This window comes from Astatotilapia calliptera, chromosome 2 (genome assembly GCF_900246225.1).
Source record: "Astatotilapia calliptera chromosome 2, fAstCal1.2, whole genome shotgun sequence".
Classification (NCBI taxonomy): Eukaryota; Metazoa; Chordata; class Actinopteri; order Cichliformes; family Cichlidae; genus Astatotilapia; species Astatotilapia calliptera.
Window position 1 is genome coordinate 36621587 of NC_039303.1, and position 16135 is coordinate 36637721.

The 16135-nt window shown below is 39.4% G+C and overlaps 1 protein-coding gene across 2 annotated transcripts; it reads right to left on the bottom strand.

The window, feature by feature from the left end:
- Positions 1-9040: 9040 nt before the first annotated feature.
- LOC113029626 (E3 ubiquitin-protein ligase TRIM68-like) lies at positions 9041-11841 on the bottom strand. Of its 2 annotated transcripts, XM_026180608.1 has the most exons (3): positions 11746-11841; positions 9928-11584; positions 9041-9070 (listed from the first exon to the last, which is right to left on the bottom strand). In XM_026180608.1, the coding sequence occupies exon 2, from the start codon at positions 11580-11582 to the stop codon at positions 9948-9950; it is 1635 nt and encodes a 544-aa protein (XP_026036393.1). In that variant the 5' UTR covers positions 11583-11584; positions 11746-11841; the 3' UTR covers positions 9041-9070; positions 9928-9947. The 2 variants fall into 2 exon arrangements, with proteins under 2 accessions (XP_026036393.1, XP_026036385.1); XM_026180600.1 differs by lacking the exon at positions 9041-9070 and having other exon boundaries at positions 9539-11584.
- Between the last annotated feature and the right edge of the window lie 4294 nt (positions 11842-16135).

Sequence of the window (16135 nt, forward strand, 5' to 3'; positions counted from 1 at the left end):
TTTGTGACACAGTAAAAATCTAATATTTTCAACTAGCTAAAAGCTATATTTTTACTGGCCTCAAACCACTGTTCAACATTTTTCCCTGACCAGTGGGTGTGGTTTCCACAATACTGCAAACTGGCCCTCATCTCTGGCAGTAATTATATTCATTTGCAATCCTTTATATATCACATCATGCCCTTTTTAAAAAAAAAATAAAAATCAGCATGTTCATTTTTGACAATTTAGGAAGAGTTGTTAAAAAACAACAACTTTATTTTACAAATATTGTAAAAATTTATTAAAAGCAATCATAAATTATTTATCTTTTAAATAACTGAAAATTATCACAAAACTCTCTGAAATCTGTATGTAACAAACAGAAAATAAACAAATAACAAACAGAAACAAGACAGTTATGTGTTGTCTGAGCTGAGACCTGTAATGGCTTCTCATGCTGCTGTAGGTTATCAGTTAAATTGGCAAAGCATGAAAAGGCAGTTACGCGCTATCATTCACACCAGGTGAAACTTGGAGAAGTAGATACATAATCTATTACGAGCTGAGTTCTGTATTTATTGCAAAGCAGCAGGGACCAGTGTCTCCTAAGCTCATCTCACTTGAAAATAGCGACAGCTTTCCCTAATATTCTTGGCAGAGGAACACTAGCTGATATCTCACGACTGCTTGTCATTCTCTAGGATTTGGGGAACTCTTTGAAATTAATGTTGTGACTGTTATTCAAGCCGCTTTCAATAACTGGTTATTGGATCCGCCAAGCCCTCCACCTTTGAGTGTCACCTGAAAAGCTTAGGTATCTCAGTATTTTTCACAAGTGAGTGTAGGGTGAACTGGGAGATTGACAGATCGTTTGTACTGGCATGTTGTGCCGAAGCGAGAGCTGGATGTTAAAGTGAAGCTGCTGACTTACAGGTCAGTATACATTTCCACCCTCAACTATAGTCACTAGCTCTAGGTAGCGATTGCGTCAATGGCTGGGAGGCAGGAACATGGGAGCAGATGAGGAACCAGGACTCTGCCCTCATGTGCAAAGACAGACACTCACTCGGATCGTCACAGTTTGCAGAAGCAATAGCCAAAATTAGCTTCTTCCGAAAGGTGGCAGGGCTCAGCCTTAGAGACAGGTGGAGGAGCTCGATAGGGCCTCAAAGTAGAGGCACACAACCTTCATCTGGCTAAGATGCCTCCCGGGTACCTCATAGGTGAGATGTTCCACTGAGAACAGACCCCAGGCCAGACTCAGGACACTAGAGAGATTGTTTATCTTGGTTGGCTTAAAAACATCTTTATATACCACTGGATGAGCCAGTGGATGGATGGATATTACTCAAGCAGTTGCTGCATTGACTAATCTGTAATGTTCTGTTTCTAACTCTTATAAAAGAGAATAATAAAACAAGCGCATGAAAGCTTAAGCAGTTATAAATCAGAATATCAGCTCAAACGTGTGAGGCAGATGTGGCTGATTTGCATTAAAGCCCAGACAGTTATGATACGATGAGTCATCTGAAGCTTCTGTGTGGCCATATTAATATATTTGAGATCTAGGAGCTCTTTAGCATTTCAAGATTGAAATGTTTTATTGTTTTATTGATATGCAGAGCCTGTTTTTCCTATCTTTTTTTAAAATCTAATTTGTTCTTTTGTAGTTCATTATATCCTCTTCCAGCTGTTGCGTTGGTTACTAGTAGGAAAAATCTATTCTGTGTGATGACTTTTACTTCAGATGTATGATGGTCAGACTTGTATTTAAATGAACTTAAGTGACATCTTTTGCAACAGGGAGAAAAGGCCATCTTTAAAAGATTTTCTTGTTATATGTGTGACTTTAGCATATATATTATACCAGTGCAGAAATGATCAATACAATATATCAAAATTGGGTTTTTAGTTTCTGTTTACGCCAAATATCACTGTGTTGTCTCATCTAGGGGACTTCTTATCATCATCTTTAAAGCTCAGTGCTCTGCCCTTTGACTCTGCAAACAACAAAGACTCTCCCCACCTCACAGCTCCAACAGGCCACAGGAGAGTGTCACTCTTTGAAAGAAGAGAAAAACAGACTTCTCTCCTGTGTGTCACTAAAATCATGACGCCCTCTCTCATATGAGCAATAATGCTCGTATGTGTTTTCCTGTTTGGAATTAGAGTTCTTTATTTTTGGTTGTGCTTCCTGATTCACTGTAAATTAAATGCTTCCAGCATTAAATTACTGGTGTTGAGAGATAAACTCTAATCCTGTTATTTTGAGACAGTTTGAAAAAGTTGTTCTTTGTTGCTTTTGATTAACTTGCTTTAGCTTGCGGCTTTGCTTGTCTGGACTGTATGAAGGTCACGAGCCTGCCACCTGCCTTTTACCACGCCAACAGTCCCGCCAATCAAAAACTCATTTGCCTTTGGCTCTGACATACATGTTGATCTGTGATGAATTACCTTAGTATGCACTGTAGACTGTTTCAGTCTGTGTGCTATGTGTCACCAGTGAGCCTTATTTTAATCAAGGTCAGTGTGCTGTCTAATTCAAGAAGGGCTTTCTAATTAATTGCATTATGAACAGCTGAAAGGAGAAGGCCCTCAAGACAGAGAGGTGTTGCTCCATGTTCTCATCTGTTGAGGTGACACTAATTGGTCTGGATTTGCAACCTGGCAGAGATGTACCAGGGCTCTAAATTAACTAATATCAGTTATTTCAGGGGACAGGCAGCTTAGTGAAGGCGCTTTCAGTAAAGCCATCTCAAGAGTTCCTGACTCACCTGTCAAATAAAACCATCAGCAATTTCATTAAAAGTATTATTAGTGTGTTCTTTTTAATCAGAAGTCCATAAAGAGGTGGTGAATATGGATCAAAAACCCACATATCCATCTTTTCTTCAGTGTGGTGAGTAAATGCAGTGTTTTACTCATCAGATCTTGAGTATCATCCATTTAAATCTTGAACAATATTTTTTTGTGTGTGGTACTTTTAGATTAGAGACAGCCATCTTTCATTTATATATTTTGATAATACCACCAAGGTTGCTTTGAAATCATTAAAAAACATCTCTTCATTCTACCCCTACTTTCTATCTGTAGTTTAAATGTCATTAAATGTCCTCTGCTTCCCACGTTCCAGCATTTCTCTCTGAAATATGAATTCAGTAGAAGAGATTTGCACCTATGGCAGCAAATGCAGTGTAAATAACTAAGAGAAGGTGCGGCAGGCACATTTAAAACGTGACCTTTGTGACAACAGCCTCAATCACAGAGTTACAGTACAACGTGACTCACCACAATTTGTGCGTAAGGGGAAACAGATGTGTTTGCCATGGCTTCGCATTTTATTTTCACTGTGTAAAAGCAATTTCTTGTTATTTATTAAGCACTTAAAAACAGCTTGCCATCGCGTCATCCACATTGTGACTTTTCCCAAACAGACAGGCGAGAAATACAGTGACTCTGTTTTGTACTTGGTGGTTTCAGTGAAAAGGTATGTGCGTGTGTGTCTGTGTGTGTGGTCTGCTCAGATTAAAGCCTGTCAGAAAGCCTTAAGATCAAAGCCTTTGTGGACCACAAATCTGATCTGTCACTGGAAAAGCCACACAATTTTGTCTCTTCCATCTTAGAGATAGAGAGAAAAGTCACTCAGCTGTTATTTTTCACTCTGTAGGTTTTCAAGTTATGAAATGTGCCATTAAGGCTGTATAAGAGCATCATTGTCCTGTTGTTACTTGTTGTTACCTCTACATTTAATCACAGTGTTGCACAACCAACTGCAACAAATACTATGATTGCTCATATTTTTATTTAAATCAATGCTGCCATGTGTAATTCTTGAAAAAACTCAAAAATTTCAAGTCTGTAAAATAAATTGTTATCAGAGAAACTGACTTCATGTTGTGAAGCGGACTCGCTGATTTCATCGAATTTAACTGGCTAAGCAACAAAACTGCAGCATCGTTACTAGAAACATGCTAGCAGGCTAAGCACTGTCAAACATATAGCGCAGCTTATGATCGAGGGCTTCTCTCAATGCTTACACTTACAACTACTATGATGCTGGGAGGAAACAATTAGCAGGGTCCCAGTTGCATCCAGTTATCCTGCACCAGCCCTCTATAGTACTTCTACGTGGCTAACAGTTTACCCAAGCACCTTTTTATTTGAAATGCTTGCCCACCTCGTCCATTTTCAGCTTGTCAACAGACAGTAGCTTGATGGTGTGACAGTGATGGCTGTAGATGGACTTGTTTACTGGAAAAAGGCTCCCTGGAAGAAACAACACTTTATTTTCATAACTCCAGTTTCATTGAAATTGTCTAAGTGCTGTGCTGCTACATGAGCTAGAAGTTGTTCCACAGCATACACTACAAGTGCAGAAAGTTCATGTTTTTTACAGCAGTAACTGAGAGGCTAATAATAACCTAGTCAAAACACAGTGCTGAGCATTATTCCATCAGACTAATGAGTAGGCCCAGTAATGGCAGATCAATGATTACAGATGATTAGTGTTTCCGGGGATGGCCATGACTTCAGTCCCTGTAAGTTGTTGCTGCTTACTAACTTCAAGTCTCTCCCAAAAGGACGGACAGCTAAATAATGAAGGTCTACAATACAACAGCTGGAGCTGTGGATTTACTGGCTTAGAGGGTCTGATTCAGCATGCCTCGGGGTCGTCCAGCCTTAGTTAGAATGTCCTCTGGCTCTCTGAGGACGGCTGATGGAGCACCGACTCATTAACAGCACTGCAGATTTAGTCTTGTTAAGGGACCCTAATGGATAGATTTATCTCATTACATTTGGCACTTCACTGGATACACATACTGTTAGGAAAAGGCATGTGCACCAGCAGAAACACATTTGCACACGTCTACATACACACACGCCTGCGCACACTGTGTAATTGTATTTTTCACCCAGTCCTTCACCAAGGTAGTGTAATGACAGAGCCCAGTATAATCAGAGATTATGCACTGCTCAAAAAAAATAAAGGGAACACTCGATCATCACGTATAACACAAAGTCATTATGTCAAGAACTATAAACCTTTGTGAATCAATTCCAGCCTTCTTTGACGCAAATGAAAGGGACAACAGGAGCTTATGAGAACCAACAACTAGAAGGGACTAGTTTAACAGGTGATAGTCAGAGACTATTGCTCTATCCATATCTGTCCACTAAAGGACCTCGTGGCATGCTCATGAATTCAGATTCTGAACTGCACAAGTAGGTAGCTGGAGGTAATTTTGCAGGGCTCTGACAGTGTTCCTCCATAAACAAAGGAGCAGATGCAGCTTTTGCAGCTGGGTTGATGCCGTTCAATAGCCATCTCCAGCTTTCTTTGTGTAACAGACCATATCCTGGTCTGGTGTCTTCTCCATGCTCCTCAGACTGTGTTAGGAGACACAGCAAACAGTCTTGTGACAATACGTATAGCCGTGCCATTTCTGAAGAGCTGGACTACCCGTTTACCTTGAATTGGGTGCATCTACCTTTTAACGCTACCAGTAGTGACAAGGACACTGGAAAGAAGCAAACCCAAAGAATAATCAGTCAGTAGGCATGAGGAGAAAGTAATGGTCTGTGGCCACCACCTGCAAAATCATTCCTGTTTTAGGGGGTATCTTTTCGTTCCTTCTTCAGTGCACATGTTGTCACTTTCATTTGCACTAAATGGATTCACAATGGTTCATTCCTGACTAGAAAGACTGATATTCCTGTGGTTTAACTGACATTGTGTTACTAAGAAACATGGGGAAAACATCAGAAGACTGTTAAAATAGCCTGTCAACCTGAGAGGTCCAAGAGCTACTACACTAAAACTCTGTTATGCTCATTTGACTTAAATAACAAATACATATTATTACAAATAATTATTAGTGTTATAAGTAAGGTACAAATAAATAATATTTGTACCTTAATATTATAATATTTTTCATGATGACACGAGAGGAAAAGCGAGGAGATCAGCAGACTCCCACACAAACAACAGGGATATGTAACAAATTACATCTCAGTGTTTAGCTGTTGCTGAGATATTGCAGTTTGAATTAAAATGAGGGCCTGGCTGACCAACGGACACTGCCATTCCTATTAGTGTAAATATAATCCAGAGACATCAGATGTATCTGTTAATTAAACTCATTTTAAACAATTCAAGCATTTAAGACAAAGGGAGGCACCAGTGTGGTTTCTATTCCAACAATACTGTCAGTTATTGTAGTTGCCAGGGATACATATAAATATAGGTTTTAATACTGGAAAGTAATTAAAATACTGTGAACATGTAGCTTTTCATTATTCATTCTTGCACTTCTCTTCACTATCATCGCTTTTCAAACAATGCAAAACAAAGGCTGCCTCGGGGCCTGGCACAAACTGCTTGAAGTGTTCTTTTTCCATTGGTATCAGCATTTCACAGCCATCCAGGATGGCCGTCTCTCTGCACTGCTGTTGTGGCTGAATAAAAGCAAGTGAACAGAATGAGCAGTTAAAAGCCTGTTGTGTGTGTTTAAAGAAAACTGTGTGTGTGTAGATGTGTGCCAATGTGTTTCTCCTGGTGAAAATTCACTGGATCAATAACAAATACAGTGTGTTCTTGTTCAGCTTCAAAAATTTGATTGTGCCTTTTTTTGCACACTCTCTAGGACTAGTCTTTTAATTTGAAAATGCTGACAGGAACCTGACATTATCTGTTTCTCTTGAATTCTTTTTCTTGGGCATTCAATCAACAGACATATATTAAAGGCAATGGAAACTGGATTACTTCCGTATGCATTTAAAGTGCATCCATCCATCCCAGCTACCATAGTGCAAGACGCCGTGTACACCCTGGACAGGCCACCAGTCTGACGCAGGGCTAACACAGACAGACAGCCACTGGGACTCATATTCACACCTATGGGTAACTTAGATTAACTAATTAACCTAACCCGCACAAACACAGGGAGAACATGCAACCTCCACACAGAAAGGCCCCAGCCAGGTGTCTGCTTGCAGGAGTACCTGTATATGAGATGGTCTGTATATTTTAAACCCAGTGCCCTTTAACCACGAATGGTGTTGCAGTATGTCACGTCACGTCATAAGACTTCATTTGCAGTTAACATGTAACTACTGCACTATGGTCTATTCCGTTTCATTTGTTGTTACTAGGCATGTGAAAATATCAGACTTTTTCTTTTGTATCATTTTTTTATTGTTGCATCTATTTATTTTATTCCTGCTGTAATAATGGGAATTTCCAAACTGTAGAATCAATAAAGGCCAGCTTATCTCATCTTCATTTACTGTTGTACTGTTATTAATCATAATCCAGTGGTTACAATTTATAGTTACATACACATATTCCCACATGTGGGACTAATAAAGGTTATCTTATCTTATCTTATACACGCACACTAGAATATGAAGTAGCTGGGAAATATATGTTGGCACATTAAGCACAAGCTCTCTTAATTTTGAAAGCACTTTTGTTTATGCTACTCCATCTTAAATAAAATATCGAAGTATTGTGTCTGGCAGAAAAAAGCTGTGTTTTCAATCCAAGTGATTTTATCATGCAACACGAGCACATTTTGGAAATACCATGCTGTCATTTGGAGCACAGCACAGCTGTGTATGTGATAACTATTAAAATCTTATCCCTGTGTTTGTGAAGCGCAGAATTAACAATATTTGGATTTTTCAAATTACTCCAGGGGAGAAACTTGATGCTACTTTGGAAGTAGTGGCTACAAAATTACTAAGTGTATGATGTGGGAATGTAAAACTGTCAAGAGAGTCTAATTTGTGTTTTCATTCTGCAAAGTGACAGATGCACTTTAATTGCATATTGTAGTAATTCAATTTTCAGTGCTTTTAATATCTGTCAGCAGGATTTAGTTTATATGAATGTTTGTTGAGTGAATGCCTAAAGAAAATGTAAGAGAAACAGATCATAGTGTGCATGCTTTTCACAGATTTCACATATCATATGCAGTACAACTTTAATTTATATATTTTATCTTATTCTCCCAGTTAAATTTACCCTTCATTCTAATTTGTGTTGTACAGTTATTTCATTTTTAACCTTAATTTATATTTTATTCCTTCCTAGTTAAATTTACCCTTTTTAATTTTTCATATTTATTTCCTATCTTATTCATAGCCTTTTCCTTTTTTGTTTTCTTTAGGTCACGAGCAGTTGTCCAAGCATTTCACTACATATCATACTGTGTATGACTGTACGTGACAAATAAAATTTGAATTTGAATTACATGTAATATCTAATCATTAAAGGAACGACAAAAGGCAAAAGAATTTAAAGTGACATGTTCAACAACTGTTCAAAAATCAGCCATCAATCAGTCAGTTGATCATTAAATATTTTATATAATGTTTTGGGATCAATTATTAAATGTGTATCAAGTTGGTGCTTCAAGAAATACATAGACATAAAGTTAAAATTCAACATTAACAAGCAGTCAAACAGTCCATCCAGAAGGTGAATTGATTGATCTCTCCTACAGTAAACCTCTTTAGTGGCCAGACTATAGACATTATGGCAACGTAGTATAGAAAATACACATTTATAAACTGTGATTAAAAAACAAACAAACAAGTTTTTAAAGCGATAAGAGAAAACAGACTAATTTATACATTTCATTTGCTCACATTTTACATTTTAAACTCTCTCTAAGCAGCTTTTGCAGAGCTGCACCTTGTGTGTTCTGCTGAAAGTTTACATCTTAATTCACTGACATTAATCGATGGAGAAATTCATTATTATCTAGCATCATGTGAGAGAAACTGACCATCATTTTATTTCAATGGATTTTGTATGCTATTGTTCAATTCAATTCAATTCAATTCAATTCAATTTTATTTATATAGCGCCAAATCACAACAAAAGTCGCCTCAAGGCGCTTTATAGATACAGAGAAAAACCCAACAATCATATGACCCCCTATGAGCAGCACTTTGGTGACAGTGGGAAGGAAAAACTCCCTTTTAACAGGAAGAAACCTCCGGCAGAACCAGGCTCAGGGAGGGGCGGGTCCATCTGCTGTGATTGGTTGGGGTGAGAGAAGGAAGACAGGATAAAGACATGCTGTGGAAGAGAGACAGAGGTTAATAACAGATATGATTCAATGCAGAGAGGTCTGTTAACACATAGTGAGTGAGAAAGGTGACTGGAAAGGAAAAACTCAATGCATCATGGGAATCCCCCGGCACCCTACATCTATTGCAGCACAACTAAGGGAGGATTCAGGGTCACCTGGTCCAGCCCTAACTATATGCTTTAGCAAAAAGGAAAGTTTGAAGCCTAATCTTGAAAGTAGAGATAGTGTCTGTCTCCTGAATCCAAACTGGAAGCTGGTTCCACAGAAGAGGGGCCTGAAAACTGAAGGCTCTGCCTCCCATTCTACTGTTAAATACTCTAGGAACAACAAGTAGGCCTGCAGAGCGAGAGCGAAGTGCTCTGATAGGGTGATATGGTACTACAAGGTCATTAAGATAAGATGGGGCCTGATTATTTAAGACCTTGTATGTGAGGAGCAGGATTTTGAATTCTGGATTTAACAGGAAGCCAATGAAGGGAAGCCAAAACAGGAGAAAGTCATGTTAAGTCATGACCCCAAAATTCAGATGCAACAGATGTAACATGCCTGAAAAAAATTCTGAACACATTACTTTACAGTACCCCTTACACTGCTACAGCCACTTTGGCTCATAAAGACCATTTATTTAACCCTGAAACATGAAATGCTTCAGAGTATCACTTTTGCACAGAGGGCAGCAGATAGTGAATGTCTTAGGGACTGCATAGACATGAAGTTGTCTGTCTTCCAGGTGACACATTATGACACACAGTGCTGACAGCGATGGAGGGAAGAAACAAAATGACAGGCTGCAGTTTTAGAGGGGGGAAAATAGTGTTGGAATCACTCGCCAAGTCCAACTCACCATGTCAATCCCTTCAAACCTCACTTGTTGTTTCTGACAGGAGTGATGATCAGCGGGGCTGAGTTTTCAGCCCCATTAGTAGCACACGGACTGAAGAAGGGAAAGATCTTCTCTGTGAAGTTACATCCAGTAAAGGAGAAGATGCTAGCCCTCGTGTCCACATCATAAAAGGAAACCTGACCGTCCTCATAATCAACAAACACCCCGATCTTTTCAGGTACCTCCGTCACATGAAGATTTACAGGAGGGTCTGTATTGGCTGTGAACTCGTTTCCCTTTCTCAGCCAAATTGTCCAGTATCCATTCTTTGGACTCAGTCTTATGTCCCCCCTCCTGTTGATGGATTGCTTTGCAACTCCTAAGTCCCACTGCGTTTTGTCTTTTACTTGAACCTCATAGTAAAATCTTCCTGAGGCGAAACCTTCTCTTGCCAAGACATTGTGAACACAATCAAACCTCTCTGGGTTCTTTGGGACACGCCTCCTTTGGGTTCCCCATGTGACTTGCTTCCCATCTTCAGAAATATAGAGATAAGAGTTTGCTGTGTCAGGATCCAGTGTCAGTTCCACAGCGTGCCGCCTGACTTCTTTAAAGTTGGGATCACAGAGCATCCTTATTTCTCTTGTGACTGTTGCCTCCAGCGAGGCCATAACTTCCTGCATTTTAAACGGGTCGCAGCTAAGAGTCACATCAGACCAGTCCTTTACTTGAGGTGGAATGATGGTAAGTGAAAGGTAACTTTCAAGGAATCTGAAGGGGTCGTCTGTGACTGAAATGTTGTCAAGCTGCTGGCTTTTCTGGGTTATTTGCATAATTTCACCGTTCAGTTCATTAATTAAGCCGTCTGCCTCTGCTTGCTTTTTTCTCTGCTTTGTCTCAATTACATCCGCTAGCTCAGCTTGGCCTCTTTTAATGTACTCCACCATAGCAGTCATGACATGTTCACTGCATGACAGTGCCTTCGCTGCATTATTTTTGTTAGCCTCCAGTGAGCGTTCAATTTCCCAAATTTTCTGCTGACGTTCATCGATCATCTTATTCGCGTCTTTTTTTTCTGATTCCAGCTGGTCTTTCCTCATTAGAGCCTCCTCCTCTAGAGTCACTATCTTATGCTGTTTATGGTCCCTGTCTTTGCAGGAATCACAGAGAAACATTTGATCCACGCTGCAAAACAAATCTAAAGGTTCACCGTGATATTTGCAGATCCTGCTCTCCAGGTTTTCAACCGGGTGAATAAGCTTGTGTTTTTTTAAGGCCAAAAGTTTCTGATGAGGCTCGAGATGTATTTGACAATAGGACATCATACACACTAAGCAGGACTGCAGGGCTGGGCGCCTCGCCCCGGTGCAAAGCGTGCAGAGCACATTTCCATTTCCTGATTCTTCTGTGATATTAGCAGACTTTTCTTGAACTGATTTCACGAACTTTGCTGCCATTTCGGCTATGAAATGATTAACCCGAAGCTTTGGTCTGATGTTAAACTCCTCTTTGCACAACGGACATGTTATTAATGGATTTGAGGTGTCCCAGTAGCCTGTGATACAATCAATACAGAAATTGTGCCCACAGGGAGTTGACACCGGTTTACTGAACACACTCAGACAGATGGAACAATGAAAATTCTCCTCAGCTATTAGACTTGCAGGAGAGGCCATGTCTAGAAGGAAAGATAGTGAAAGTCAGTAGAGTTTCAATATTAACTGTGAGATTACCAAGAAATTGTTTGTCTTTAAAATGTTTTCCTAACTATCTGACCACCTGCCTAACCTATAAGACACGACCAAAAGACAAGAAACTTAAAAAAAATTGCAAAATTACCTGTTGTATCAAGACTTTACTCGACTTCCAGCAGCATAAAAGACCGTTAAAACTGTGCAGCTCTTTTTTTCCTTTTAGTTTCTCTTTCACAGGTCACTCTGAGTCCACTCCCATTTCCTCATCTTCCTGCGACAAGTTAACCCATTGTGCGCACAAATATAGAGAGCATATAAATATATATAAATATATAAATCCCTTGTACTTCTGTTTTTAGTGGTACAAATAATCAGCTTTTATTCTGTTTGGCATACTAGTAAGATATTTAGATAGGTGTGTACTTAGCTATGTGGGCGCATGATGTGGGCGTACGCTGCATGCGTCATCTCTCTCATATCCTGTTTCCGTGTTCACGGTTGTGTATTTGTGAGTCTTTTCTGTGTAGATGTGAGCACATGGTGCAGCTTCAGCAGCTGATAATGAATTCAGTGACTGACTACCAGTGTGCAGTGTAATTAAAAGGGGTTTAGACTGACTAAACAATCAGGAGAATTATGGACACTAGCAAAATGAATGTGAGGTCAGAATGGAGAATGATATATACTGACACACACACACACACGTACCTATTACGATCGTCTTGAGTCTCGTCTTATTCAAGCCTCGACTCAATGCCCTGACTACCATAAAACATTTAAATGACATTTGAATCATCCAGTGTTTCCTTTGATCGGGGGCTGAGTGAAACTCTAGGACCCAGCACCTTAGCTTCCTCTGCATGATCCAGTGACCAGTTCATCACAGGATGAGAGTCAAAGTCTTTTCCTCCCTTCTTTTGTTTCTTCCCCATTATCCCCATTGCCCCCAAAACCTCCACCTCCCACTTGACTCATGTGGCTCTAACATTGAAGGCATTAATAACAGATCACATGAGCTGAATGTTTGAAGACACAGACCTCCCTATTAGAATTGAATCCCTCTTGCAAGGTGTCTGCCCTGTTTTGAACTCAGTGTAAATCCAAAGTAAAGGCCTTGCTTCTACAGCACACCCTAGAGTCCAAGACAAAAACTGTAATACTGACTTAATGCTGGAGTACTGCTGTGCTATAACAGCAGAGGTGGGACCAAGTCATTGTTTTGCAAGTCTCAAGTAAGTCTCAAGTCTTTATCCTCAAGTCTCAAGTCAAGTCTCAAGTAATGTCAGGCAAGTCAGAGTCGAGTCTCAAGTCACTGGTGTAAAAGTCCGAGTCAAGTCACAAGTCTGAAACTTTGAATTTCAAGTCCTTTCGAGTCATTCAAAAAAACGAAAAAAAGCATGTTGCAGTTATGCTAAATGTAAATATTAGACCATGTAATTTTTAAATCTGTGTTTTTCTCAACACATGACAAAATAGTGAACTTAGAAAATATACACAAATTGTGAAATTGCACCTCTTTAAAATGCAGCTCAATTAAACCTAGCTCCAAGAATAATTTTCACCGACAGTTCTGAGATAAGCTGCATGTTATTCTTGGATGCGCTTGTAGGACCGGCTTTAAAATCGCATGACAAAAATATCATACACATTAAAAAAAAACTGCATCACCAACGTAGCCTGGACAACATTTGCTAGTTAGATGAAGTCAGCTATCTCATCGTAGCATATTTATATGCATATTTATAATTATACGGTTCTTGGAGTGAGTGCATACACTCATGAAGTTTAGTAACTTCAGGTCACTGCAACAAGCCCAGGTACAGTTTACCGACGGATGGGTGCAGGACCTTGAAATGCACCGTGTAGAACGAAAGACCATCGTACATATCATAAGTTTACCAGTCTCACAAATCGTCGTCATAAATACACATTCCTTAACCGTTTATTAATAGGACCTTTGAGCTCAACGGTAATTAATTAGTAGTGGAAATAATTTCTGGTAGCATCACAGAAATGTAGCAGTGACAATAATATTGTATGCTGTAATCCTACTGGGCAATTAGTGATACAAAAAAACCCGTTTTATCCTGTGAATAAAAGTATGTGTTTTTGTCAGTGTACCATAATAACAGAAGCGAAACGCAATATTGTGTCAGGACAATTCACTATTTATGCACAATAAATAAAGGAGCATAGCGCGACAATTTCTGTTCAGTGCCAGACTTGCTTGTAACCTATATCACCAATTATGTTATGAAAATGACGTATTAACTACAACAGCAGACTGACCTGTGTGGAAATGCTTGGAGCAGACTAACCTGTGAGCTGGAGTGTTCTAGGACGTTATATTTGATCTTTGAATGGCTGCAATCCAGGCCATCCGTCTTGTCTTTGTTACTTCGGAAACATGGCTCGAACAATTTCTCTTCAACGACGTAATCCGATAACAACCGATCTCTTTACCCGTCGGCTTCCCGTGGCTGTCATGCGACCGGCTATTGCAGTTAATAATACAACAGCTTCTTGACATTTTTGTGTTTCTTTTTATTGCTGTATAACTGATTTCAATTGAAAGTCTGTGTGCGCTAGTACCTCTTGCCACGAGTTCCCAGAATCCTTTGCGGTTCTACCCGTGAATGACGTCACATTTTCAATCTCTATATAATATGCATGTTAAATTTTATATTTGGGGTAAAATATCAAGTCTTTTCAAGTAAACCGGTTCAAGTCCCAAGTCATTGGTGTAAAAGTCCAAGTCAAGTCACAAGTCTTAGAACATTTTTTCAAGTCAAGTCTAAAGTCATAAAATTAATGACTCGAGTCTGACTCGAGTCCAAGTCATGTGACTCGAGTCCACACCTCTGTATAACAGAACATTACACTAAAAAACAAACAAACTAAAACCATAGATGGTGTATCAAAAAGAAGCTTCCAATTCCAAAAGGCTTTCCTTTTTAAAGTAATGGACAAAGAAGCTGGCAGTAATTGCTAAAATACATGGCAATATATGAAGTGTTAGACACAAAACAGTGTTCACAAGTGCTCAATGTGTCTCCCTCCAGATGCACAGCATATGTTGTAATGGTAACATTTGTGCAATAATTTTGCAGCAATTTGCACAAAATTCTAAGTTTGTTACACCAACAAGCCACGACTTGATTCCAGTCAGCGGGATTTGTAAATCTGATCTATTGCATCATGGCTGCATCAAGCAGCGAGGAGCATAATCTGCTCCATAATCTTTTCCAAATTAGGCTATTGTTGTTTACTTCAATAACACAAAATGGAGTAGTGAGCTGTCCTCAGTGTGTAATCTTAACACTATTTTGAATTTGAAACCACAGATAGGAAAGGTTTAAATAAAATTAAGGCTTTAAGATCACATTGTTTCCATACCCCGCCCCAAAAAGTCACCATAAACCCATTCATATAAAGTAGCACTCTTTTCAAAATAGACCTACTATGACCACCCATGATCAGCTCCATTTTTTTTTATCTTGGACTGGCAGAGTACCTTTTGTGAATCACAGCTCAAAATAAGGCTTATTTAGCTTTTACTGGGCTTTGGTGCAGGCTCTGTGTTCAGCTTCGATGTGAATCAAACCATTTGAACTCCTCTACATTTCAGGCAGCTCTCTTCTCTTTGGCTGTCCTTCACAATCAAAAGACTTGGACAACAGTTTTGCTGTCCTAGCATCTAGAGCTTGGTACCTCAGATGAAAACACTACAGACATCCCCTCACTGACACCACAGAGAACCAAAACTAGAAAAAAACGGAGCCTGTAGAGTAGTGTGGATCGGCCATTAGGCCACAAAGAAAATGAGCAACTGCCATTCTAACAACACGTTACAGAAAAAAGAAACAGAACAATAGGTAATTTAACAGATTAAAAAAAAAGAGAAATAAAATTTGCCATGTTGTCTATAGGCTTTATGTACAGCAGCAATGCTCAAGAGAGGGAAGAAAGAAGACACTCTATTAACTCCATCATTCTAGTTTGTTTACTGCTTGGTCAGACCTGAGGGTTGTATTATTTTCAACCCCCAGACACAACACTACTGGAGGGAAGATAAATAATTAGTCATGAGATGAGTTTCTCCCTTCATCCATCAGCCTGGGGAACATGGCAACCCTAGGAGAACTGAAGCCAAATGAGAGTCCTCTCCCTGCAGTGTTTTTGTTCCCCAGACACTGTAGCTTTAGATTTACTCTAAGAGAGCGTGACTTTGAAACACTCAAAAGTTTGCAAGGATGACTCCATCTTTGTCAAGGTGTTCACAGATTAAAAGGAGTGCTTTAATCTGAAATAGGGAGACGAAATGCAACTTCATCAGACTGCGCGGAACAGTAGAAACAGTTAAACTGAGTGTAAAATTTACTTATATCTTTTTCGAAGCAATTCCTGCTATTGAAATCTCAGACACTAATGCATTTACTCTTAAACTAACATACCGCACAGAACATTTCTCATCTTCTTTTCCGAGTAATTTGACAGCGAGGAGGATTTTACGGCCTGTCATATAGGAAGCCATG